Here is a 25,915-nt window from a genome sequence, read left to right on the forward strand (position 1 = left end):
GAGGTAAGAGATGAATCTCTACGACCGATAACAGAGAACCTATGAAATAGACCCCATAGAAGGAGATCACTGCATTCAAATAGGCAATACTCTCCTCACATCCCTCTGACATTCACTGCACGCTGAGAGGAAAACCGGGCTCCAACCTGCTGCGGAGCGCATATCAACGTAGAATCTAGCACAAACTTACTTCACCACCTCCATAGGAGGCAAAGTTTGTAAAACGGATTTGTGGGTGTGGTGAGGGGTGTATTTATAGGCATTTTGAGGTTTGGGAAACTTTGCCCCTCCTGGTAGGAATGTATATCCCATACGTCACTAGCTCATGGACTCTTGCTAATTACATGAAAGAAAATATACTATCTCTATGAAAAAAAGTTTAATCCTTTCACAGAAAAAAAACAAAGTTGTACCTTAAAAGTCTTGCAATACTGACCGTTTTTACCAAGTTTTATAAATTCAATGGCGATCGCTAGCAAGGTGGGGAAATTTTATTGCCGCTCTGCCAAACACGACTATCTGGTCTGCTTTAAAATACATGCAATAAAACAGACAGTAAATCACTAAGAGGATTCAAAAGGTCAAAATACAATGTCCCCATAGACTGTATGCCAGAATAAGTCTAGAGTAGTGTAAAAGTGGTAATGTCTGTATTTGACTGTGTCCCCCAGCTATGATGTACAAACAAACTACTCCTACTAATAGCCTATGCACCCACAGCTGCAGAAATAAACTGCTTCCAGTAGAGAGCCAATCCTGTGCTCTGTATATCACAGCAAATGTATGTAGAGAATATGAACAACTCAAAAGGAGTAGGCTAAGGGACCGGCTTGTGACTAACTTCTCATTGGGAGTGATTGTGTCACTGCCCAATACTCCATTTTCTCCTCTGTCACTCAGTAGCAGCTCTCTGAGGGGTAAAAGAAAGGCAAAGATAAGACTAGCATACCAGAGAGGTGGGAGGGAATAAGTACTCTTACTTTTAGGAATCTTTGCCTCCTCATAATGGCTAGGAGTTAAATCCCTGGGGTAATGGCTTGTAGACTCTAACCACCTTATGAAAGAAATATGAAGTAAAAGCTGTTTAAATGTAAACTATATCAGCAGGAAGTACATATCAGCCAATGAGGATTAGAAGGGAAAGCACAACTGCTACCGCTGTATTTACTGCAGTTTTAAAAAGCTTTTCATTCACATTTAGATGAAGCTGTTTTCTATGGATGAGAGAAATGTTTTGAGTAGGGTTGCACCGATACCATTTTTTTAAGACCAAGTACAAGTACCGATACTCGCCTGTACCAATTACCGATATTTCTTTTAATGTTATGTGAAACGTTCCCATGCACAATACAGACTAATGATTTAAGATAGTTTCTTTATAATTATGAAGAACTGTAACTTGCTTGTTGTCACAAAGTTGTAAAAACTCAGACATTTCAAAGAACATGTTTATAAATACAAATATTAAAATAAAATATATTAACAACAATAAATAACAAATGCAAAATCACAACCAACCAAAAGTGCAATACAGTAAAAAATATAACAGTGCACTGTTTAAACGTGGGGAACAACAGTATGGGCTAGATTACATTTGACTGGTAAGCTATACCAAAGCTCTCATTACATGTCCAACTCAATTAAAGTCTATGGAGTTGGAAATGTGAACAGAGCTTACCAATTAATTTAATTAAATAATGAATTTGTCCTATAAACACTCTTCCTACAATTAAATAAGCAAAGGATGTTCCTCAGAGTACAGTATGCTTTTGAAAATAATTGTGCAAAAGATGAGGACTAGCAGTATAACAGGCAATCTAACAATTAGAATAATTTTTCAAAAGTTAGTGGCAAGTTCTTTTTAAGGAACAGAAGCATCTCTGCATGTTCCGCTATAATATGTTTCTGCTATCAGTAAAGACGTTTGACGCTAAGCTGAACAGTCTTTCACTTTCCACACTACTGCATGTGGCAGAAAAATATTTTTGGACCATTTTAGCCAGAGCTGGAAATCTCAATTTATTAACTGCCCAGTACTTCAGATCAGTCACATAGTCATCTCTCTTATCTCCGCCCACGCTGATTGGCACTACCATGAATGATTGGCGGATAGCGCTTCTGGAAACTACCCTTGCGCTAAAGATTCAAAGGTATCGTAAGTATCAGAGCATTTGCATAAGTAGTCGTGCAAATACTTGGTATCAGGGCATTTGCATAAGTAGTCGTGCAAATACTTGGTATCAGCACCGATACTAGTATCGGTGCAACTCTAGTTTTGAGTACTGTGTCCCTTCATTGATAAAATTATCTCACATTAACTATACAGATTCTTGAACAGACCTGATTCTTATGAAATTAAAATAAGCGTTTTTATAATGCATATGCACTTCATCTGCAATATGAACTTATTCATTTGTGATACCATAATGTCACAATATAAGCATCGTCAGGATTAGATAAAAACACTTGCACATTACAATGACACCACCACTAAATATGCTTAACGAAAACCATCAAATAATTGCATTGATTTTACCTGTGGAACTTGACGAGGAGAGAGAGGATGTCTCAAGGGAGGAACCAAAAAGCGGATCCCATGCAAGAAGATCACTGTTAACTCTTCTGCAAATGGCAAAAGATTAATAGATTTAGAGACATTAAATTGATCATTAAATCCTCCATAACATTATTATGGAGGATATTATTATGCATAATTAGAAAAAAAACATATTCAAAAGTATAGGTAAATTTTATTTTCCCCACTTTTCATGTAATTTCATTCTGCTAGAGAAAGAAATATAAACAGTCAGTAAAGAGGTTGTATGGAAATAAGGCTGTGTATACTGTATAGCAGGCTTTCTACACAGCCTGGTTTGACCATTCTCTTTTACTGTCCGTTTTATATCTGTCCTATGTGTTCTCAGCAGAAGAGAAAGATAAGGGGAAAACCTAGGTTCCAACATGGCAGCAGCCATTACTTTATAGAAACTAAGTGGAACTGAGAAAGCCAATACCTTTCAAAGTTTAAACAAAGGGGGTAAAATGAAAAACAAAACTAAAGTGCAAACTTTTTTCTCAATCTCAAGTTGTTAAATGTCCCGTTAACCGGAAACGCAATAAGCCCATGCTGATATGAAAATACTTAGTACATAAAAACTAAATAGCTTTAATCTGGTCAACAAAATAAAATACTAATAACATGTTCACTGTCTTAGTAAAAAAAAAAAAATAGTGTGAAAAAAATCCCTTTAACAAGGTGATTTTTTTTTTTTTTTTTAGCAAATATCAAGCAAACTCTACTCTGAAAGTCAAAACTTACTCATGTGTTGCTGGCTGTTTTGTCTTGGATAATTCTTCACCTAAAGAAAAAAAAAACTATGTATCACAACAAAATATAACAAATATAGCCACAGAGCAAATCTGAAGCTTATTTCCCTCTCTCAGTATAATATAAGCAAAGGATACAGACATTTTTTTAACTAAAATCTGAGTGCTTAAAGAGTACTAAAAGATTTTTTTTCAAACCTAGAAAAAGGAAAATATTACTAATAATTATATTAGCAGAAGGTATGTATTCCAGCCCTAATGGGAGTCAATGATTTCCTCAAATGTCATGTCATAGTGTGATATGACATACAAAAATTATCGAGTGAGTTTCCTGTCTTCACTCAAAAAACATAAATTATGCTTACTTGACAATTTCATTTCCATCGTGGGGAGGAGAGTCCACTGCTTCATTCATCACTTGTGGGAAATAAGAACCTGGCCACCAGGAGGAAGCAAAGACACCCCAGCCAAAGGCTTAAATACCTCCCCCACTTCCCTCATCCCCCAGTCATTCTGCCAAGGGAACAAGGAACAGTAGGAGAAATATCAGGGTATAAATGGTGCCAGAAGAATAAAAATAAATTTAGGTCCACCCACCGGAGAACGGGCGGGTGAAGTGGATACGCCTCCCCACGATGGAAATGAAATTATCAGGTAAGCATAATTTATGTTTTCCATCTAAAGGGGAGGAGAGTTCACTGCTTCATTCATCACTTGTGGGAACAAACATCCAAGCTCTAGAGGACACTGAATGAAGAAAATGGGAGGGTAAAGGAGGCAGACCCTATACTGAGGGCACCACAGCCTGCAGAACCTTTCTACCAAAAACTGCTTCCATCGAAGCAAAAACTTCAAATTTGTAAAATTTTGCAAAAGTATGACCAGGTGGCCGCCTTACAAATCTGCTCCATAGAAGCCTCATTCTTAAAGACCCAAGAAGAAGCCACAGCTCTGGTCGAGTCAGCCGTAATCCTCTGAGGAGGCTTGTGTGCCGCTGTCTCATAAGCCAGACGGATCATACTCCTCAACCAAAAGGATAAAGAAGTTGTAGAGGCTCTCTGCCCCTGCACCTTCCAGAGTACACAACGAAGACAGACGTCTGTCTGAATTCCTTTGTGGCTTGAAAATAAAACTTCAAGGCTCGAACCACATCCATATTATGAAATAACCTCTCCTTCGAATAGGAAGGGTTAGGAAACAAGGAAGGAACCACTATTTCCTGGTTAATGTTACGACTCAACACTACCTTGGGAAGAAATCCCAAACCAGTACGCAGAACGGCTTTGTCAGCATGAAAAAAGTAAGGAGGCTCAAATTGTAAGGCCGCCAACTCAGAGACTCTGCGTTCTGATGCAATAGCCAATAAAAACAGGACCTTCCATGAGAGAATCTTAATATCTAGGGCATGCATAGGCTCAAATGAAGCCCTCTGCAAAACCTTAAGCACCAAGTTTAAGCTACAGGGAGGAGCCGGATTCCTGAAGTCCGGTCGAATCCTAACCAGAACCTGAACAAAGGAGTGAATGTCAGGAAGCTCCGCAAGCTTCTTATGCAACAGTACCGATAAAGACAAGATCTGTCCCCTTAGGCAAGACCCTTATCCAGACCATCCTGTAGAGAGGCCAAAATCCTGTATACCTTGACCTTGTGCCATGGGTATCCTCGTTCCTCACACCAGGCTAAGTAGGTCCTCCACACCTTGTGGTAAATGTGTCTAGTGACCGGCTTCCTTCTTCATCGATGTAGAAAAGGACCTTGAACTAGCAGATCCTTGCGACAAGGTAACTTCCACAGCAGATACAACAAAATCGCCACTAGACCCGCAAACCACGTCCTCCCCGGCCACGACTGGGTAGCTTGCAACTGAGTCCAGATGCCATGAGATCTATTTCCGGCGTCCCCATCTGCTGCAGATCTCCGCAAACATCTCAGGGTGGAGAGACCATTCCCCTGGATGAAACGTCTGTCTGCTCAGAAAATCTGGTTCCCAGTTGTCCACACCCGGAATGTGAATCGCTCAGAGCGAACAATTGTGAGTGTCTGCCCAATCCAGAATCCGAGATACTTCCCTCATTGCTAGGGAGCTTCTCGTCCCCCCTGGTGGTTTATGTAAGCCACCGAGGCGATGTTGTCCGATTGAAATCTGATTAATTGGGACGACCCCAGAGGGGGCCAAGCCTTTAGAGCGTTGAATATTGCTCGAAGTTTCAGAATATTTATAGGTAGACTCTATTCCTCTCGAGTCCATCTGCCTTGTGCCTTTCTGGCACCCCAAATGACTCCCCATCCAGATAGACTCGTATTCGTGGTTACAATCTCCCAGGATGGTCTCAGGAACGAAGTCCCCTGAGACAACTGGCCCAGTCGGGTCCACCAAGACAGGGACTCCCTCACTGGTCTGTCCAGAGATATCTGTTGGGACAAATCTGAATGATCGCCGTTCCATTGTCTCAACATGCACAGCTGAAGAGGTCTGAGATGGAACCTGGCGAAGGGGATCTATGCTGGATACCATGAGCCCAATTACCTCCATACACTTGGCCACAGATGCATTGGAGGATGTCTGCAGGGCTAGACAGTTGGACGCAAGCTTGCAATGTCTCTGGTCTATCAAATATCTACATTGCATCTAGTATCGTACCCAGGAACTCCACCCTGTTGCTGGGGACCAATGAACTCTTTCCCTCGTTTATCATCCACCCGTGGGACCGAAGTAGGAGGAGAGCTCTCAAATGATCCTCCCCAGACTGTAGGATTAAGCCTGGACCAGGATATCGTCCAGATACAGAGCCACTGCAATCCCTCTGGCTCTCGCTACTGTGAGAAGAGCTCCCAGAACCTTTGCAAAGACTATTGGGGCCGTCGCCAGACAGAAGAGCCACAAACTGAAAGTGCTGGTCCAGGAAGGCGAACCTTAGAAATTTTAAGTGATCCTTGTGGATTGGAACATGAAGGTAAGCATCCTTTAGGTCTATATAGTCGTCATGAATTGCCCCTCTTGAACCAGGGGCAAAATTGACCTGATCGTCTCCATCTTGAACGATAGGACCGACAAGATGGACGAAATGTGCCCTCCTTCTTTGGGATCACGAAAAGGTTTGAATAATACCACAGACCTCTATCTGCCGGAGAAACTGGGACGGTTACCCCAAAAGATGAGAGATCCCTCACACACCCCCGGAAGGCGTCTTTTCTGGTCTTGAAGAGATGTTTGACAGGAGGAATCTGCCTCTGGGTCTGTAACGTCTTCCCTCCAGGCCCCCCGCAAAAAGAGATAGTCTTCCCCCTACCTGGTCCAAGGACGGGCCGGGGGCCACCCCTTCATGCAGACTGTAGATATGATAGAATCCAGACCCGGCCCAAACAAAACCTTCCCCCTGAATGGTAGAGAAAGCAAGCAAGGATTAGACGTCATGTCAGCAAACAGAAAACCCTGACGTCTTATCATTCAGGTGAATAATATGCATGTTAGCATCACAAATGAACAAATGTGCTACCCTTAAAGGGATCCTAAACACCTTGTCATTCAAGAAATCATCTCAATAAATATAAAGTGTGTGCAGCAACAATCTCCATACTTACAATATTATGTGCATCTGACCTGTTATTGTACTATTTTACCCTTTTGAACTTTTCCTCTAAACTGTAGTCTATGTGTTAGATAGGGAGCCGCCATGTTGTAACGCACTTTACGAGGAGATATGCGGTCACGTGATGCGCTCGTCCGTGTTGCCGGAAGAGCCTGTGCATAGGAGTTTTTTTTTCTTTGAAGTTCGTTTACATTACTTCTGAATCGCTTCCTCTCCGACTAAGCAGCAAACCATAGTACAACTTAGAGAGATGAGCGACTGGTTCACACAGCACCTCTAGTGTACAGCTCAGCAAAGGATCAGCATTATATATCATCTAATATATTTTTATAGGTAACTAAGGTCAGTGCATTCCTGCCTACATATAGCCACAAACTACAAAAACATCCATTACGTTTAATATTTTTTTTTTTTATTTTAAATGCCCTTTCTCTTGATAGTGAACTGAGTGGATATTATCGTGCCGGTGAGGGAAAATTTTATTCACAATTGCGTGCGCGCTCACAGGGGGGATGACGTGAGAACCAAGAATGTGCCCAGCCCCCTTGTCACTGTCTGGAAGCGATCGCCATAGGAGGGGGAAGATTGCCTTTAGATTAAAAAATATTTAGGTAGACATTATTTAAATGCAAAATGGTCTATGCTGTATTGCTCAGTATTGGCAAAGATATATGATAGCAAAAGTATGTTTAGTTCATTGATGGCAAGTGTTAAAGGTCCCTTTTAAGGCTTTGATTCGATCCAGAATCTCATTGAGCGGGGTCTCCACTTCAACCATTGCTAATAGTGCGTCACACCAGTAGGTAGCCGCACCAGCCACCGCAGCGACTGCCGCCGCTGGTTAGAAAACGAACCCCGTCAGTTGGAATGTTAATTACAGACTCAATGACACTTTACTGACTGTTACAGACGAGGAACAGGACTTGGGAATTATTATTTCAGATGATTTAAAACTTAGTAAACAATGTAGTAAGGCAGCGAGTAAGGCTAGCAGAATGCTTGGATGTATTGGTAGAGGTATTTGCAGCAGAAATAGTAAGGTTCTTATGCCACTTTATAGATCATTAGTTAGGCCTCATCTTGAGTATTGTGTGCAGTTCTGGAGGCCATATCTTCAGAAGGATATTAACAAACTTGAATCTGTGCAAAGGAGGGCTACCAAAATGGTACATGGTCTAAAAAATAAAACTTACCAGGATAGGCTCAATGACCTAAATATGTATAGCTTAGAGGAGAGAAGGGAAAGAGGTGATATGATAGCAACTTTCAAGTACATTAAAGGGTTTAGTAAAACTGAGGCTGTGGGTATTTTACATAAAATGGAAAATTCAAGAACAAGGGGTCATGAGCTCAAGCTAAAGGGTAGTAGATTCAGGAGTAATTTGAGGAAGCACTTCTTTACAGAAAGAGTGATTGATTTATGGAATAAACTTCCTCAAGAGGTAGTAGCAACAAACACTGTGGGGGACTTTAAAAATGCATGGGACAAGCATAGGGCTATCCTACGAACTAGATAAGTTTATACTGTTAGGTAAGGTGGGGCAGACTTGCTGGGCCTATGGCTCTTATCTGCCGTCAATATCTATGTTTCTATGTTTCTATGTTTCCGCAACACAGAATCCATCTTTTTATCCATGGGTTCCTTAAAAGAGGAGCTATCCTCAAGCGAAATGGTCGTTCTCTTAGCGAGCGTGGAGATAGCACCATCCACATTAGGGACAGTTCCCCACAGTTCAAGCTGCGAGTCTGGAATGGGGAAAAACTTATTAAAAGAAGAAGAGGGAGAAAAAGGCGTACCCAGTTTCTCCCATTCATTCTGAATAATGTTCGCCATTTTGATAGGAACCGGGAAGGCCTGGGGCACTACCCTGTCCTCGTAAACCCTATCCAGTTTAGGGATCAAAGGTTCCTCCGGGAGTTTCGGTTCCGGAACCTCCAGCGTAGCAAGCACTTCCTTCAGCAAGAAATGCAAATGCTCCATTTTAAAATTGAAATCTGGTTCCTCCGTGGACGGAGGCCTAGAAGTAGCCGATTCCGAAAGAGAAGCGACATCCTCTGAAAAGTCAGAATTGTCCTCCTCAGCAGATAATCTGTCCGAGATATCCAGCGGAGTCGAAGACCCCTGAGATAGATAGCAGTGCAGTACCTTCCGCTTGCGCTTAGTAGGACGAGGCATCGCATTTATGGCCGTCTGCAACTGATCGGCGAAGTCTGGAAGCCAAAGGGCCCCTCCCGCGGGAGGGTTAGCAGTGCCCTGGGGAACTACTTGTGTAATCAGAGCTGCTTGTAGGTAACGCACCTTGCGGGGCGGAGAACCCTCAGAGGTGGACGGCTCAGTCGTACTAAATACCTTATTTTTTTGGGAAGTAGTAATATAGTCATAACACGTGGAACAGAGATGTAATAATAGCGGTTCCACCAAAACCTCCTCACAGTATACACAGTTAGTAGGTTTAGATAAAGGAGTATCCTCCAACATATCAGAGTCCTCCATAACTTGCGCCTTTATTACGGACTTGATTATTGATTAAATGGCACCTTTATATACCAATGGCCAGTGCACTCACCACCTCCTATGACCCAGACTACAAGAAACAGCTTTCGTCTCCTCCAAACACAGGTCGCAAAAGAGGAAGTTACTGAGGCCACACAGGGTCACATGGAATGCCATGCAGTACCGCCCCTGCACTGAGCAAGAGACGCGCCAAAAAAGCCTGCCTCAATCTCTCTCTAACTGTTCCACACTGACAGCCTCATCTCACACAAGTGCAGCAAAAAACACAAACATTATTATGTATATTAAAATCCCACCTGTTCCATAACCCCCTTCCGAGGGCATTAGCCTAGTTTCTATACAGATAAAAGGAGTCACACTGTGACCCTGTCTTCTTGCGTTATCACATATATATATATATATACAGTATATATAATGAAACAATCTTACCAGAATCAACACCGTGGAACAGGAACACGGCCCTTCAAGTGTAACAGGTAGTAATGTCGCTCCTGACATGGACTTGAGATAATAAAAGCAGGCAGCGAAACTCGTCAATGCTGATTGCTTAACCTCCTGTGACGAAAAACAAAGAATGACTGGGGGATGAGGGAAGTAGGGGTGGTATTTAAGCCTTTGGCTGGGGTGTCTTTGCCTCCTCCTGGTGGCCAGGTTCTTATTTCCCACAAGTGATGAAGCAGTGGACTCTTCTCCCCTTTAGATGGAAATTAATAGCCCTTTTTAAAGAAAAAAAAAAATACTCCCTGCTGTAATGGCATAATATTTGGTTCTCTCATTCCCGTTTATAGTGTATAAAAGGTAAGAAAATTATACACTTACTTGAAGAATTGCGGGTCAGTTGTGCCTGCAAGTAGAATAACTAAAGTAAATAACCAATATAAGATGCATTCTTAAAAGTTAAACTAAAATGAAAATGTTCAAGCGTAAACAAACTAATTTAATGTACATTCTTTATGGTCTTCTATAAAGTGACCATAAAAAAGTGAGAAGTAATGATTTGTCATAATTGCAATGAAAAATATAAACACAAATTAAAAAAACAAAACTCATTTTTGTCTATAAGCAAATTTTGATGTGTAGTTTAGTTAAAACCAACACATTTCGGATATGTACAAAGTTGACACGTGAATGAGAACTGTAAAGTCAATTGGACAATTAAAACCTGTAAGAAAAAAGTGAAAACATTTTTTAGACCCCCATACAGAGCTACAAGAAGCAAAATGGACTAGCGAGGAATCTGGCAGGGAGATAATGGAGAGGCCTCTAGTGTTACTGCATGTGGGTGCTGAAATATTTTGCTCCATAATAGTAAAACGATAATTTCATACAAATGAGCGACAATTTAAAGAGATCTGGTGCAAATAAACCATTATAAAAACATAATTTATGCTTACCTGATAAATTCCTTTCTCCTGTAGTGTGGTCAGTCCACGGGTCATCATTACTTCTGGGATATTAACTCCTCCCCAACAGGAAGTGCAAGAGGATCACCCAAGCAGAGCTGCTATATAGCTCCTCCCCTCTACGTCACACCCAGTCATTCGACCAAGAACCAAACGAGAAAGGAGAAACTATAGGGTGCAGTGGTGACTGGAGTATAATTTAAAAATTTAGACCTGCCATAAAAAACAGGGCGGGCCGTGGACTGACCACACTACAGGAGAAAGGAATTTATCAGGTAAGCATAAATTATGTTTTCTCCTGTTAAGTGTGGTCAGTCCACGGGTCATCATTACTTCTGGGATACCAATACCAAAGCTAAAGTACACGGATGACGGGAGGGACAGGCAGGATCTTTATACGGAAGGAACCACTGCCTGAAGAACCTTTCTCCCAAAAACAGCCTCCGAAGAAGCAAAAGTGTCAAATTTGTAAAATTTGGAAAAAGTATGAAGAGAAGACCAAGTTGCAGCCTTGCAAATCTGTTCAACAGAGGCCTCATTCTTAAAGGCCCAAGTGGAAGCCACAGCTCTAGTGGAATGAGCTGTAATTCTTTCAGGAGGCTGCTGTCCAGCAGTCTCATATGCTAAACGTATTATGCTACGAAGCCAAAAAGAGAGAGAGGTAGCAGAAGCTTTTTGACCTCTCCTCTGTCCAGAATAAACGACAAACAGGGAAGAAGTTTGGCGAAAATCTTTAGTTGCCTGTAAATAAAATTTTAGGGCACGGACTACATCTAGATTGTGCAGAAGTCGTTCCTTCTTTGAAGAAGGATTCGGACATAATGATGGCACAACAATCTTGATTGATATTCTTATTAGAGACAACCTTAGGTAAGAACCCAGGTTTAGTACGCAGAACTACCTTATCTGAATGAAAAATCAGATACGGAGAATCACAATGTAAGGCTGATAACTCAGAGACTCTACGAGCCAAGGAAATAGCCATTAAAAACAGAACTTTCCAAGATAACAGTTTTATATCAATGGAATGAAGGGGTTCAAACGGAACACCCTGTAAAACATTAAGAACTAAATTTAAGCTCCATGGTGGAGCAACAGTTTTAAACACAGGCTTAATCCTGGCCAAAGCCTGGCAAAAAGCCTGAACGTCTGGAACTTCTGACAGACGCTTGTGTAAAAGAATGGACAGAGCTGAGATCTGTCCCTTTAAGGAACTAGCAGATAAACCCTTTTCTAAACCTTCTTGTAGAAAGGACAATATCCTAGGAATCCTAACTTTACTCCATGAGTAACTCTTGGATTCGCACCAATGTAAGTATTTACGCCATATTTTATGGTAAATCTTTCTGGTAACAGGCTTCCTAGCCTGTATTAAGGTATCAATAACTGACTCAGAAAAACCACGCTTTGATAAAATCAAGCGTTCAATTTCCAAGCAGTCAGCTTCAGAGAAATTAGATTCTGATGTTTGAAAGGACCCTGAATTAGAAGGTCCTGTCTCAGAGGCAGAGACCAAGGTGGACAGGATGACATGTCCACTAGATCTGCATACCAGGTCCTGCGTGGCCACGCAGGCGCTATCAGAATCACCGATGCTCTCTCCTGTTTGATCCTGGCAATCAATCGAGGAAGCATCGGGAAGGGTGGAAACACATAGGCCATCCCGAAGGTCCAAGGTGCTGTCAAAGCATCTACCAGGACTGCTCCCGGGTCCCTGGACCTGGACCCGTAACAAGGAAGCTTGGCGTTCTGGCGAGACGCCATGAGATCTATCTCTGGTTTGCCCCAAAGTCGAAGTATTTGGGCAAAGATCTCCGGATGAAGTTCCCACTCCCCCGGATGAAAAGTCTGACGACTTAGGAAATCCGCCTCCCAGTTTTCCACTCCAGGAATGTGGATCGCTGACAGGTGGCAAGAGTGAGACTCTGCCCAGCGAATTATCTTTGATACTTCCATCATCGCTAGGGAGCTTCTTGTCCCTCCTTGATGGTTGATGTAAGCTACAGTCGTGATGTTGTCCGACTGAAACCTTATGAACCCCCGAGTTGTTAACTGAGGCCAAGCCAGAAGGGCATTGAGAACTGCTCTCAATTCCAGAATGTTTATTGGAAGGAGACTTTCCTCCTGAGTCCATGATCCCTGAGCCTTCAGGGAATTCCAGACAGAGCCCCAACCTAGTAGGCTGGCGTCTGTTGTTACAATTGTCCAATCGGGTCTGCTGAATGGCATCCCCCTGGACAGATGTGGCCGAGAAAGCCACCATAGAAGAGAATTTCTGGTCTCTTGATCCAGATTCAGAGTAGGGGACAAATCTGAGTAATCCCCATTCCACTGACTTAGCATGCACAATTGCAGCGGTCTGAGATGTAGGCATGCAAAGGGTACTATGTCCATTGCCGCTACCATTAAGCCGATTACCTCCATGCATTGAGCCACTGACGGGTGTTGAATGGAATGAAGGACACGGCAAGCATTTTGAAGCTTTGTTAACCTGTCTTCTGTCAGGTAAATCTTCATTTCTACAGAGTCTATAAGAGTCCCCAAGAAGGGAACCCTTGTGAGTGGTAAGAGAGAACTATTCTCTACGTTCACCTTCCACCCATGCGACCTTAGAAATGCCAGTACTAATTCTGTATGAGACTTGGCAGTTTGAAAGCTTGACACTTGTATCAGAATGTCGTCTAGGTACGGAGCCACCGAAAATTTCTTGCGGCCTTAGCACCGCCAGAAGAGAGCCCAGAACCTTTGTGAAGATTCTTGGAGCCGTAGCCAACCCGAATGGAAGAGCTACAACTGGTAATGCCTGTCTAGGAAGGCAAACCTTAGATACCGGTAATGATCTTTGTGAATCGGTATATGAAGGTAGGCATCCTTTAAATCCACTGTGGTCATGTACTGACCCTTTTGGATCATGGGTAAGATTGTCCGAATAGTTTCCATTTTGAACGATGGAACTCTTAGGAATTTGTTTAGGATCTTTAAATCCAAGATTGGTCTGAAGGTTCCGTCTTTCTTGGGAACCACAAATAGATTTGAGTAAAAACCTTGTCCGTGTTCCGACCGCGGAACCGGATGGATCACTCCCATTAGTAAAAGATCTTGTACACAGCGTAGAAACGCCTCTTTCTTTATCTGGTTTGTTGACAACCTTGAAAGATGAAATCTCCCTTTTGGGGGAGAGGCTTTGAAGTCCAGAAGATATCCCTGAGATATGATCTCTAACGCCCAGGGATCCTGGACATCTCTTGCCCAAGCCTGGGCGAAGAGAGAGAGTCTGCCCCCCACTAGATCCGTTCCCGGTTAGGTTTCCAGCCTTGTCTGTATCGAGCAACAGCTCCTTCCTGTTTTGGTGCAGAGGAAGTTGATGCTGCTCCTGCCTTGAAGTTACGAAAGGCACGAAAATTAGACTGTTTAGCCCTAGGTTTGGCTCTGTCTTGAGGCAGGGCATGGCCTTTACCTCCTGTAATGTCAGCGATAATTTCCTTCAAACCGGGCCCGAACAAGGTCTGCCCTTTGAAAGGTATGTTAAGTAGTTTAGATTTAGAAGTAACATCAGCTGACCAGGATTTTAGCCACAGCGCTCGGCGTGCCTGAATGGCGAATCCGGAATTCTTAGCCGTAAGTTTAGTTAAGTGTACTACGGCATCAGAAATAAATGAATTAGCTAGCTTAAGGGTTTTAAGCTTGTGTGTAATCTCATCTAATGGAGCTGATTCAAGGGTCTCTTCCAGAGACTCAAACCAAAAAGTTGCTGCAGCCGTGACAGGCGCAATGCATGCAAGGGGTTGCAATATAAAACCTTGTTGAACAAACATTTTCTTAAGGTAACCCTCTAATTTTTTATCCATTGGATCTGAAAAGGCGCAGCTATCCTGCACCGGGATAGTGGTACGCTTAGCTAAAGTAGAAACTGCTCCCTCCACCTTAGGGACCGTTTGCCATAAGTCCCGTGTGGTGGCGTCTATTGGAAACATCTTTCTGAATATAGGAGGGGGTGAGAAAGGCACACCGGGTCTGTCCCACTCCTTAGTAACAATTTCAGTAAGTCTCTTAGGTATTGGAAAAACGTCAGTACTCGACGGTACCGCAAAATATTTATCCAACCTACACATTTTCTCTGGTATTGCAACTGTGTTACAATCATTCAGAGCCGCTAAGACCTCCCCTAGTAATACATGGAGGTTTTCCAGCTTAAACTTAAAATTTGAAATGTCTGAATCCAGTTTATTTGGATCAGATCCGTCACCCGCAGAATGAAGCTCTCCGTCCTCATGTTCTGCAAATTGTGACGCAGTATCTGACATGACCCTAATATTATCAGCGCACTCTGTTCTCACCCCAGAGTGATCTCGCTTACCTCTAAGTTCTGGTAATTTAGACAAAACTTCAGTCATAACATTAGCCATGTCCTGTAGTGTGATTTGTAATGGCCGCCCTGAAGTACTCGGCGTTACAATATCACGCACCTCCCGAGCGGGAGATGCAGGTACTGACACGTGAGGCAAGTTAGTCGGCATAACTTCCCCCTCGTTGTTTGGTGAATGATGTTCAATTTGTACAGAATGACTCTTATTCAAAGTAGCATCAATGCAATTAGTACATAAATTTCTATTGGGCTCCACCTTGGCTTTTGCACATATAGCACAGAGATATTCCTCTGAGTCAGACATGTTTAACAAACTAGCAATTAAACTAGCAAGCTTGGAAATACTTTTTACTCAAATTACAAGTAATGTGAAAAACGCACTGTGCCTTTAAGAAGCACAGAAAAAAATTATGACAGTTTAATAATAAGGAACTGGAAAAATTATAACAATCAGATTTTTCCCAGTAAAGGCATAAATTTAGCAAAGGATTGCCCCCATTAGCAATGGATAACTAACCCTTAATGGCAGAAAAAAATGTACAAAATATAAACGTTTTTTATCACAGTCAAAGCACAATCTCACAGGTCTGCTGTGAGTGATTACGTCCCTCAAAATAATTTTTGAAGACCCTTGAGCTCTGTAGAGACGATCCGGATCATGCAGGAAGAGAAACAGACTTTTGACTGAATTTTTGATGCGTAGCAAAAGCGCCAAAATAGGCCCCTCCCCCTCACTCACAGCAGTGAGGGAAGTTCAGTAAACTGTCTCAGATTAAAATAAACGATAGCCAAGTGGAAAAACAGTGCCCAAAAACAATTTTTCACCCAGTACCTCAGATATTTAAACAATTTAGCATGCCAGCAAAAACGTTTAAAATCAAATATCATGAAATGCCATTAAACAGCCTGTTGCTAGACGTTCCCACTGCAAGTAAGGCTAAAGATTATATGCATATAGTATTACCCAGAGAAGTGCCATTCCCCAGAATACAGAAGTGTACACATATATACATAAACAGCCTGATACCAGTTGCTACTACTGCATTTAAGGCTGAACTTACATTATATTGGTATTGGCAGTATTTTCTCAGTCAATTCCATTCCTCAGAAAATAATATACTGCAACATACCTCTTTGCAGGTGAACCTGCCCGCTGTCCCCTGATCTGATCTTTACCTCACTCCTCAGAATGGCCGAGAACAGCAAAATGAATTTTAGCTACGCCGGCTAAAATCATCCAAAAACTCAGGTAGATTCTTCTTCAAATTCTACCTGAGAAGGAACAACACACTCCGGTGCTGTTTTAAAATAACAAACTTTTGATTGAAGATATAAAAACTAAGTATAATCACCACAGTCCTCTCACACATCCTATCTATTAGTTGGGTGCAAGAGAATGACTGGGTGTGACGTAGAGGGGAGGAGCTATATAGCAGCTCTGCTTGGGTGATCCTCTTGCACTTCCTGTTGGGGAGGAGTTAATATCCCAGAAGTAATGATGACCCGTGGACTGACCACACTTAACAGGAGAAACACATGTGTAATATATACAGGCAGTCCCCGTGTTCTGCCTCAATGGGGCATAGAATATGACATAGCCTCTGTTAATATTCATGTTGATGTAGTTAAGAAATTATATAGTTTTTTTATTCAATTTTTCTCAAAGCTTCTCTATGTTTATTCTGTGCTGCCATCTAGTGACCTTTTTTGGTAAACTTCTGTTTTCTGTAGTACCTTCCCTCAGACCTATTATGCATTTCCCTTTTGTGTATTGCTCCGCCCTTGTAGTTTGATGATGCTTTTCCTGTGTCATGGCTGCAGCTAACAGGCCTCATGTAACAAGCACACATGTTAATCTACATTGCATGCTACGAACAGAATCAACTTTTGACAGCTTAAATACTGTAACCATTCATCTGCTGTATTTTATTATCAGCTGTAACCTGATATTCAGAATAAAGCAACTTTGTGGATGGACAAGGTATTGGTGAGTTCAGCTATCTGACAAGGATTGTCCGCAGTGATTGTATCTTCTTATACAGGCCAGGCAAAGAGGTCTCAGCAAGGGATAGATCACTATTACAACTGAGTCAGAATAGTCAAAAGTTGTATAGAATTCCTACAGCCTGCTATGTATATGTGCGTGCCTAATCTGCAATCAAGCTCAGTGCCATCATCTTGTGAAAGCACATGGTTTCACAAGCTTACTGCACTTAGTCTGTGAATGTTGAAAACTGTTTCTCTGCATTGAACTGCGTTACCTCACCTGTCTAAGCTGCTGTTCGTTTTCTTAAAGAGACAGTACCATTTTTTGCAAAACTTGAAAAAATGTCGACAAGGCTCTGAGCACTCTTTTATGGCTGAACAAACGCATACATCATGCCTCTGATCCCCCAGACGTACAGGGAGCAGATCCTGCAGATATTGCCGAACAGAGTGTAAGACCCAAATGTACAATAAAACCGACACAGAAACTCAGAGAAAACTATGAAACCACTAGAGATGAGTTCTCCAGCAATCTGTCAGACTTATGGGACAGAATTTCGCAATGCATGTCAGTTTTGTCACACTTTAATGATCAACCAACCGAATTGAGAGACTCTATAGATCACCTATCTGCTGCGTATGAACGCTACCAGCAGCTGTCTGCAAAATACACAGCCTTCTTACAGGACTTTAATATAGAGGACTCTTCAGCAGAACTGACCAGGACTGAGGCACTGGACCAACATAGAGATCTCTTAGTACAAATCGCTAAAGAAAGGGAGGAGTTCCGCATTGCTCAACTGCAGGAGACCAGATCTCATAGATCCACATCAACTAAGCTCACTGCACGTTCTTCTAGATCCTCTCGCTCCAGAGGTTCAACATTAAGCGACAAGCTAATAGAGGCCCGTGCTAATGCAGAATCAAAAAAAGTGCAAAGCTCCTTTACCAGAAGGGAAGCAGAGAGGGAAGCCCAAAGCAAAGCTCTCCAAGCACAAATGGCTGCCCAGCAAGCAGAGGTGGATTCCCAAATAAAGGTTCTGCAAATGGAAAAGGAAGAAGCAGCGGCCCTCGCAAGGCTGAAAGTCCTTGAACAAGCAATGGGAGAAAGTACCAATTCAGACTGCCATATCCCAGCAGATCTGGAAGACCCAGTTGAACGCACTAGTAAATACGTGCTAAAGCATAATATTTGCAACGATACAGAGTCAACTCCTGTACCTCCTACTAACACCATCGTTCTCAATCTCAACACAGAGAGCTCTCAGTAACACATGCCTGAGCCTCTTCAAATCCACAACACAAGTGCATCTAGGCAGCAAACCGCATCACCTCCCGATGACAAGGTGACTTCCAGTGACAAGCCGCAGCTCAAGCCACAGCCAGCAAAAGCCTTAGAGACGACACCACAGTTGAACGCTCTTGCAACATCATTTTATCCTGGTAAACTTCACCCTTCTTCACCAGAGAGCTTTAACACCCAAGGGGTTCCTCAAGTTACTTTAGCACCAAAGAGTGAGAGATCAGACTTGACTGACTTCGCCAGATACATGATACGCTGTGAGCTCATTAACACAAGTCTCTCAAGGTTTGACAACTGTCCAGAGAGCTACAGGGCCTGGAGATCAACATTCAAGGCTACTATTGCTGATCTCGACCTTACAACCAAGGAGGAACTCGATTTGCTCATCAAGTGGCTGGGGCCAGAATCTGCAGATTGTGTTAAAAGACTGAGAACAGTACATGTTGACCACCCAGATGCAGGCCTTGTTGCTGCATGGGTAAGACTTGAGCAAGCCTATGGTAGCTCTGAAGCCATAGAAAGCGCTCTGTTCAAGAGATTGCAAAACTTCCCAAAAATAGGGAACAAAGACTATCGCAAGCTCCAAGAACTAAGTGACCTCCTCAGGGAGCTAGAGTTGGCAAAGACAGACCCACATCTACCTGGACTAAGCTTCCTGGACACTGCTCATGGTGTCAATCCAGTGGTGTCTAAACTGCCATGCAACCTGCAAGAGAAATGGGTGCAACAGGGCTCAAGATACAAAAGAGACTATAACGTATCTTTTCCTCCATTCTCAAATTTTTGAAGGTTCATCAGCGATCAAGCCTGGATGAGAAACGATCCCAGCTTCAGCGAACCCAACTTGCCTGCCTCATCATCCTCACCAACATCATCAAGGTATGATAACACAGCAGCTAAACAAAGAGACTTCAATAGAGCAATATCTGTTAAAAGGACAGACATCTCACCACCCGTATCCTCTCCTGCACACCAGAGTGACTCGGGCGAAAGGGATAAAGACCCCAATCGTCAGTGCCCTATTCACAGGAAGCCTCACCCTCTTAAGAAATGTCGTGGGCTTAGGGCAAAGACTTTACAAGAGCGCAGGGAGATTCTCCAGAAACTTGGAGTATGCTACAGGTGTTGTGCTTCTTATAGTCACTTTGCTAAAGACTGTAAAGTTGTCATCAAGTGCACAGAATGCAGTAGCGACAGACACGTTACAGCTATGCATCCTACTCCACTTCCAGACAACCCACAGCAGCTAACTGCCTCCTCCCCTCTCTCAATTCATGGTGGGGAGCAACAAATTCATGCTCCATTCAAAGCGAGTGTTTCCTCTGCATGCACATAAGTCTGTGGAGAAGGCTTAGACCACAAATGCTGTGCCAAGGTATGCCTAGTCAAGATTTACCCACAGGATCAACCTGAGAAAGTTGATAGGATGTATGCTATAATAGATGAACATAGCAACGGATCCCTGGTAAAGCCTAAATTCTTTGAGATCTTCGGCATAGAGGGTCATGCAACACCGTATACTCTCAGAACCTGTTCTGGTCGTGTAGAGGCCTTCGGCAGAAGGGCCGATGGATTCATGGTCTCTCATATTAAAGGAAACAAAGGCATACCCCTACCAACATTAGTCGAGTGTGATCAGATACCAGACGAAAGGGAAGAGATTCCTATGCCAGAGGCTGCATATCACCATCCTCACTTAAGGCAACTTGTTGATGAGATTCCGCCAATAGACATGAATGCAGAAATCTTGGTCCTGCTAAGAAGAGACATTCTCAGAGTACATAAAGTACGCGAGCAGTGCGATGGACCCGACGATGCCCCTTATGCACAAAGACTTGATCTAGGCTGGGTGATAGTGGGCGATGTATGCTTGAATAGTATGCGTAGGTCATCTGAGATCCACTCCTTCAAAACTTACATTATGAACTAAGGGAGAAGCCTCCTGACATCATCCAAATACCTGATGTTACTCCTATACTTTGTGATGACAATCTGGGTACCACAGTGTTTTGTACTATAAGTGATGACAACAAAATAGCCTTGTCAGTTGAAGACAGAGAATTAATCAAAGTAATGGGCAAAGAATTCTTCAAGGACAAGTCTAACAACTGGGTTGCACCATTGCCTTTTCGTGCTGCAAGGGTCAAACTCCCAAACAATCGAGAACAGGCATTATCCAGATTCAACTCACTTCAACGAACACTAAAGAACAGGCCTGAAATGAAGGACCATTCCATTGCCTTTATGAAAAGAATCTTTGACAATGCCGAGCCAGCTCCACCACTTCAAAAGCTCCAAGAGTGCTGGTACCTGCCTTTCTTCGGAGTGTATCATCCACGTAAGCCAAAACAAATAAGGGTAGTGTTCGACTCCAGTGCCAAGCATCAAGGAGTATCCCTGAACGATGTTCTTCTCACTGGTCCTAACCTAACCAACAACCTTGTAGGTGTACTTATGAGGTTCAGAAGAGAGCCATTTGCCATAACTGCTGATACTGAACAAATGTTTAATTGCTTTGTTGTACAAGAAGACCATAGGAACTTCCTAAGGTTTCTGTGGCACTGTGACAACAACATGGACAATGAGATGATTGAATACCGCATGAAGGTACATGTTCTCGGAAATAGCCCTTCACCTGCTGTTGCAACATATGGAATACGAAGGACTGCTCTTCATGGAGAAAAAGAGTATGGTGTGGATGCTCGACACTTCGTTGAGAGACTTCTATGTCGACGATGGACTTAAATCTTTACCTGTAGATGAAGAAGCCATAGATCTGCTCCAAAGGACACAAATTATGCGTTCTGAGGCTAACCTCAGACTACACAAGATTGCTTCAAATAAATAGTGTTATGAAGGCCTTCAACCTGGCGACCATGCTACAGGGTTTAAAGACTTAAATCTGGGAATGGACATTCCACCTGTACAGAGAAGTCTGGGCCTACGGTGGGACCTGTTAAAGGACACCTTTGGCTTTCAAGTCAGCTCTGCAGATAAGCCATTTACCAAACGTGGTGTTCTGTCGGTGGTGAACAGTCTATACAATCTACTGGGATTTGTGGCTCCCATCACCATACAAGGTAAAGCCCTATTGAGACAGCTCCCAGAGACTATTCAAGATTGGTATGATCCACTACCAATAGACAAGCTTTCAAGGTGGGAGTCCTGGAAACAATTGCTACATGCCTTAGATGGAATTTGTATACCATGTTGCTACACTTCAGCTTCCCTTGCTACAAGTCAGAGAAAAGAGCTTCACATTTTCTCAGATGCTTCGACTGAGGCCATAGCAGCTGTTGCCTACCTCAAGGTAAGAGACTCTTCTAATCAAACCCATATAGGGTTTCTGTTTGGGAAAGCTAAGTTAGCTCCTAAGCCTGAACACACAATTCCCAGGCTTGAACTTTGTGGGACCGTGCTAGCTGTAGAAATTGCAGATTTCATTTTGCGGGAGCTAGACATTCAGATAGATGACGTCAAGTTCTACACAGATAGCAAAGTTGTTCTGGGCTACATATACAACCAGACTAAATGTTTCTATGTCTATGTCAGCAACCATGTAGAAAGAATCAGGAAATCATCTAAGCCCAAACAATGGCATTATGTTCCATCTGAAATTAATCCTGCAGATCATGCCACCAGGCTGGTGTCTGCAAGTGTCTTAGCAAATTCTTCTTGGTCAACAGGCCCTGAATTCCTGCTGGATCATCCAGAAGAAACCACAGCTGAGGTCTTCAGTCTTCTAGAACTTCCTGAAGTAAAAACCCTTGTCACCAGAACTAAACAAAGTTTGGTCTTGGGCTGTCAACGCTTTAAACGTTTCTCCAAGTGTACAAGGCTTGTACGTACCATTGCAAGGTTAGTCCATATTGCACACTGCTTTCACGCAAAGCCCACAGATGCTCACTGTCAATGTTGGCATGTGTGCCAAGAGTTTCTTTCTGCAAAGGATATTGCTGAAAGTGAACTGTTCATAATATGCAGTGTACAACAGGATGTCTTTGGCTCAGAAAGTAAATGTATCTGTGACAAGAGGGACATACCAAAAAACAGTCCAATGGCTAACCTGAACCCATTCATCGACGATGATGGCATGTTAAGGGTTGGAGGACGATTAAACAAGGCTAAGTTGGGAGGTCAAGAACAGAATCCTCTCATTATACCTGCTCGCAATCATATCACCACTTTGCTTATACGGCACTACCATGAAGGGGTTAAGCACCAAAGTAGACACTACAGAGGGTGCCATAAGTGCTGCAGGCCTTTGGATTATAGGAGCAAAAAGACAGATTACAGCTACACTGCATAGCTGTGTTCAGTGCCGTAAACTAAGAGGTAAACATCAGCAACACCAAATGTCAGATTTGCCAGCTGACAGGTGAAGTACTGACCCACCTTTCACTCATGTTGGATTGGATGTCTTTGGACCATGGATGGTAATAGCCCGCAGAACTCGAGGTGGCCAAGCAAATAGCAAAAGATGGGCAGTGCTGTTCATTTGCATGAGTGTGCGTGCAGTACACATTGAAGTAATAGAATATATGGATGCCTCAAGTTTCATAAATGCTCTAAGGCTATTCCTTGCCATCAGAGGACCAGTCAAAACATTAAGATCTGACTGTGGAACTAATTTCGTTGGAGCCTGTCGAGAGTTACATCTCAACTCTAGGCCAATTCAAGACCTTTTAGCTGAAAAGGGCTGTAGATGGATTTTCAATACTCCTCATTATTCCCACATGGGTGGCTCATGGGAGAGAACGATAGGCATCACACGTAAAATACTGGACTCCATGCTTATGGACTTGAAATCCACAAGACTCACCGATGAGATTCTAACCACCTTCTTGGCAGAAGCATCTGCCATAATTAATTCAAGACCCCTTTTATCAGCTTTAGTTGAGCGCTCACTAATTTTGGTGTAGATATGTGGTTTCACACTTAAAGTTATGGTAAACCTTAACTAATCAAATGCAATATATTTAATCTTTGCCAATAAAACAAGTATGGGTGTACCTTTTTTGTTTTTAATCCATCTGTGAAAGGGTTAAATTAGTGCATAGAGTAATGCTCCTATTGCAAGTTTATGCCGGCCCACTTTTTTATCACAATTCCAGTGAACATCCAATCAACGTGTGTGTCATATGACAATCTTGAAGTCCAGCCCTTAGAAAGCCTATGTAGAGAGTGGATGTGACTGCTTTACAGCCCAGCCAAAAGAGGAAATGAATGCGGGCGGAGGAACCGGCAATACCAACTAGGATTATAAATCTTTTATTATATATATATATATATATATATTATATATATATATATATATATATACTGTATATACACACACACTTAAAAAAAATTGTGGTTTTACTTGCAAACTAATAGATTTTTCATTGCAACATTCTTATAGACTGAAATTTACCATCACTTTAAAAATATATTTTATGGAGCCAGTAGCATGCTGCGTTTTCTTTTTGTGTTAACCATATGCTATTGTTACATCCAGTTCTGCCCTATAATGTGGTGTAAGAGTTGTTCTTGACCTTAGAAGTTGTTTGCTGACTTTATTCAATATATTTAAAGTAATTTCTATAATAGATCATAACTTCCTATCTCTACTTCTGCTCCTTTCACCTTTTTTTTAGTTTGGCAATCATTTCTAGTTTGATCTCACAAGGTATTGCTCTATTTTTGTTATATATCTTGTTAACTCTTCATTTTTCTTTATTTTGTTCCCCATATAAAAACTTTATGGTTGTAATACAAACTGACTATTTATGCACAATGTCAAGAAAAACAAAAAACTTACACAAAAAAAATTCAAGTCAAAATTAAACTTTCATTATTCAGATAAAGAATGTATTTTTAAACAACTTTCCAATTTACTTATATTGTCTAATTTGCATTGTTCTCATGGTATCATTTGTTGAAAAGATTACCTAGGTAGGCTCAGGAACAGCAATGCACTTCTGGGAGCTAGCTGCTGATTCTGTGGCAGCACATATATGCCTACTGTTATTGACTAACATCCCAGTGGTGCATGGCTGCTCCATCAACAAAGGATACTACGAGAAGAGTAAACTTTACATTTTTTTTTTATTGTATTCTCTACCTCAATCATAAGCGATAACCTTTGGGTTTCATGTCCCTTTAACTTCACAAGCCTAACCCTGCTACATATAAGTTCCTCATTGATCTCAGCAGAGGTGACAAGTTAATGTACTACAAGGCAATGCAGATTTTACTAACAATAACAAGTCTGGATTGGCTCATACAAATAAGGTGGTGAGGGCGAGTTTTGCCCTTGAAAAACAATTGCCTCAAACAAGTGTTAAACTGTTCTTAAAATTATAACATTCAGCTGACATATTAATCTACTGCAAGACAACATTAAAGTCTTGTAATTACAAGTTGCTTTATGTCAGGGGGAGTTTGTTTATTAATAGTACAATTACAGTACAAGCTCTCAAAGTTACTTTGACAGCTTCACAAGATTTTGATAGACGAAAAAAATTATATCAATGTCAAAAGGTAAGTTTAGAGTTGTGCGTCAGTCATAAATCTAATAGGATACTATGACAAACAAAAAATGGCACTAAAACTGCAAATTATGGATATAATTTAAATATAAACCGCTGATGAAGCAGATCAGTAACCCATGAAATGTGTAAGGTACCGCGAGAAAGTGATGTCACTTCCAGTTTCACGTGTGAGCACTGGCAAACAAGGACGCCATACATCCTGCACACTAGACCACCAGGAAGAACTCAGGACTTTTTTTTATCCAACAACTTCTTTTCTAATACTATTTTTTTTTCATTATTATTATTTATTTTTGCAGTATACATTTAAGGGTTATTAACTTTAACCTCATACTTAATAGAGTTTAGAGGTTTCAAGGCATTTTTTTTTAACCTATATAAAATATCTATGTACCAAACACAGTTTTTGTTTTATAGAGTCGCAATAAAAGTACTGGGCTTTTAATAAGGGCAATGTTTACTTATCTGATCCTTAAGCCCTTCCCGCCCTTAGGACGTTCTATGCCGTCCAAATCGCACTGGGCTTTAACTCCCTTAGGATGGCATAGAACATCCTAACCTTTTGGCTGTACTGAAGCCAAAGGCGCTTCCCGAATAGGATTGCGAGCTGGAGGGCGTGCCTAGCGTCATAGGCACTTCCCTCAGACACAATCCCATCATTGAAATCACGTGATCACATGAACAATCGCGTGATTTCACTTTTTAACTTATTTGTTTACATCGGAACTATATATATATATATATATATATATATATATATATATATATATATATATATATATATATATATTTATAGTCTATCTTTTTTGTTTTTTTGCATTATATTAGGAAGCCAACATTGCCAGTAGTCTTCCTAAAATATTAATAAAATCAACTAGGTATTAAAAACATT

The 25,915-nt window shown here is 41.8% G+C and overlaps 1 protein-coding gene across 2 annotated transcripts in view; it reads right to left on the reverse strand.

The window, feature by feature from the left end:
• FCHO2 (FCH and mu domain containing endocytic adaptor 2) overlaps window positions 1-25,915 on the reverse strand; it is a 505,609-nt gene that overhangs the window by 232,507 nt on the left and 247,187 nt on the right. For both annotated transcript variants that reach the window (XM_053701433.1, XM_053701434.1), the window contains 3 exons: window positions 10,252-10,276; window positions 3,320-3,359; window positions 2,537-2,622 (listed from right to left, as the gene is read on the reverse strand). In XM_053701433.1, coding sequence (XP_053557408.1) covers window positions 2,537-2,622; window positions 3,320-3,359; window positions 10,252-10,276 — 151 coding nt within the window. The remainder of the gene's footprint in view (window positions 1-2,536; window positions 2,623-3,319; window positions 3,360-10,251; window positions 10,277-25,915) is intronic.

Source organism: Bombina bombina, chromosome 2 (assembly GCF_027579735.1).
Source record: "Bombina bombina isolate aBomBom1 chromosome 2, aBomBom1.pri, whole genome shotgun sequence".
NCBI classification, from domain to species: Eukaryota; Metazoa; Chordata; class Amphibia; order Anura; family Bombinatoridae; genus Bombina; species Bombina bombina.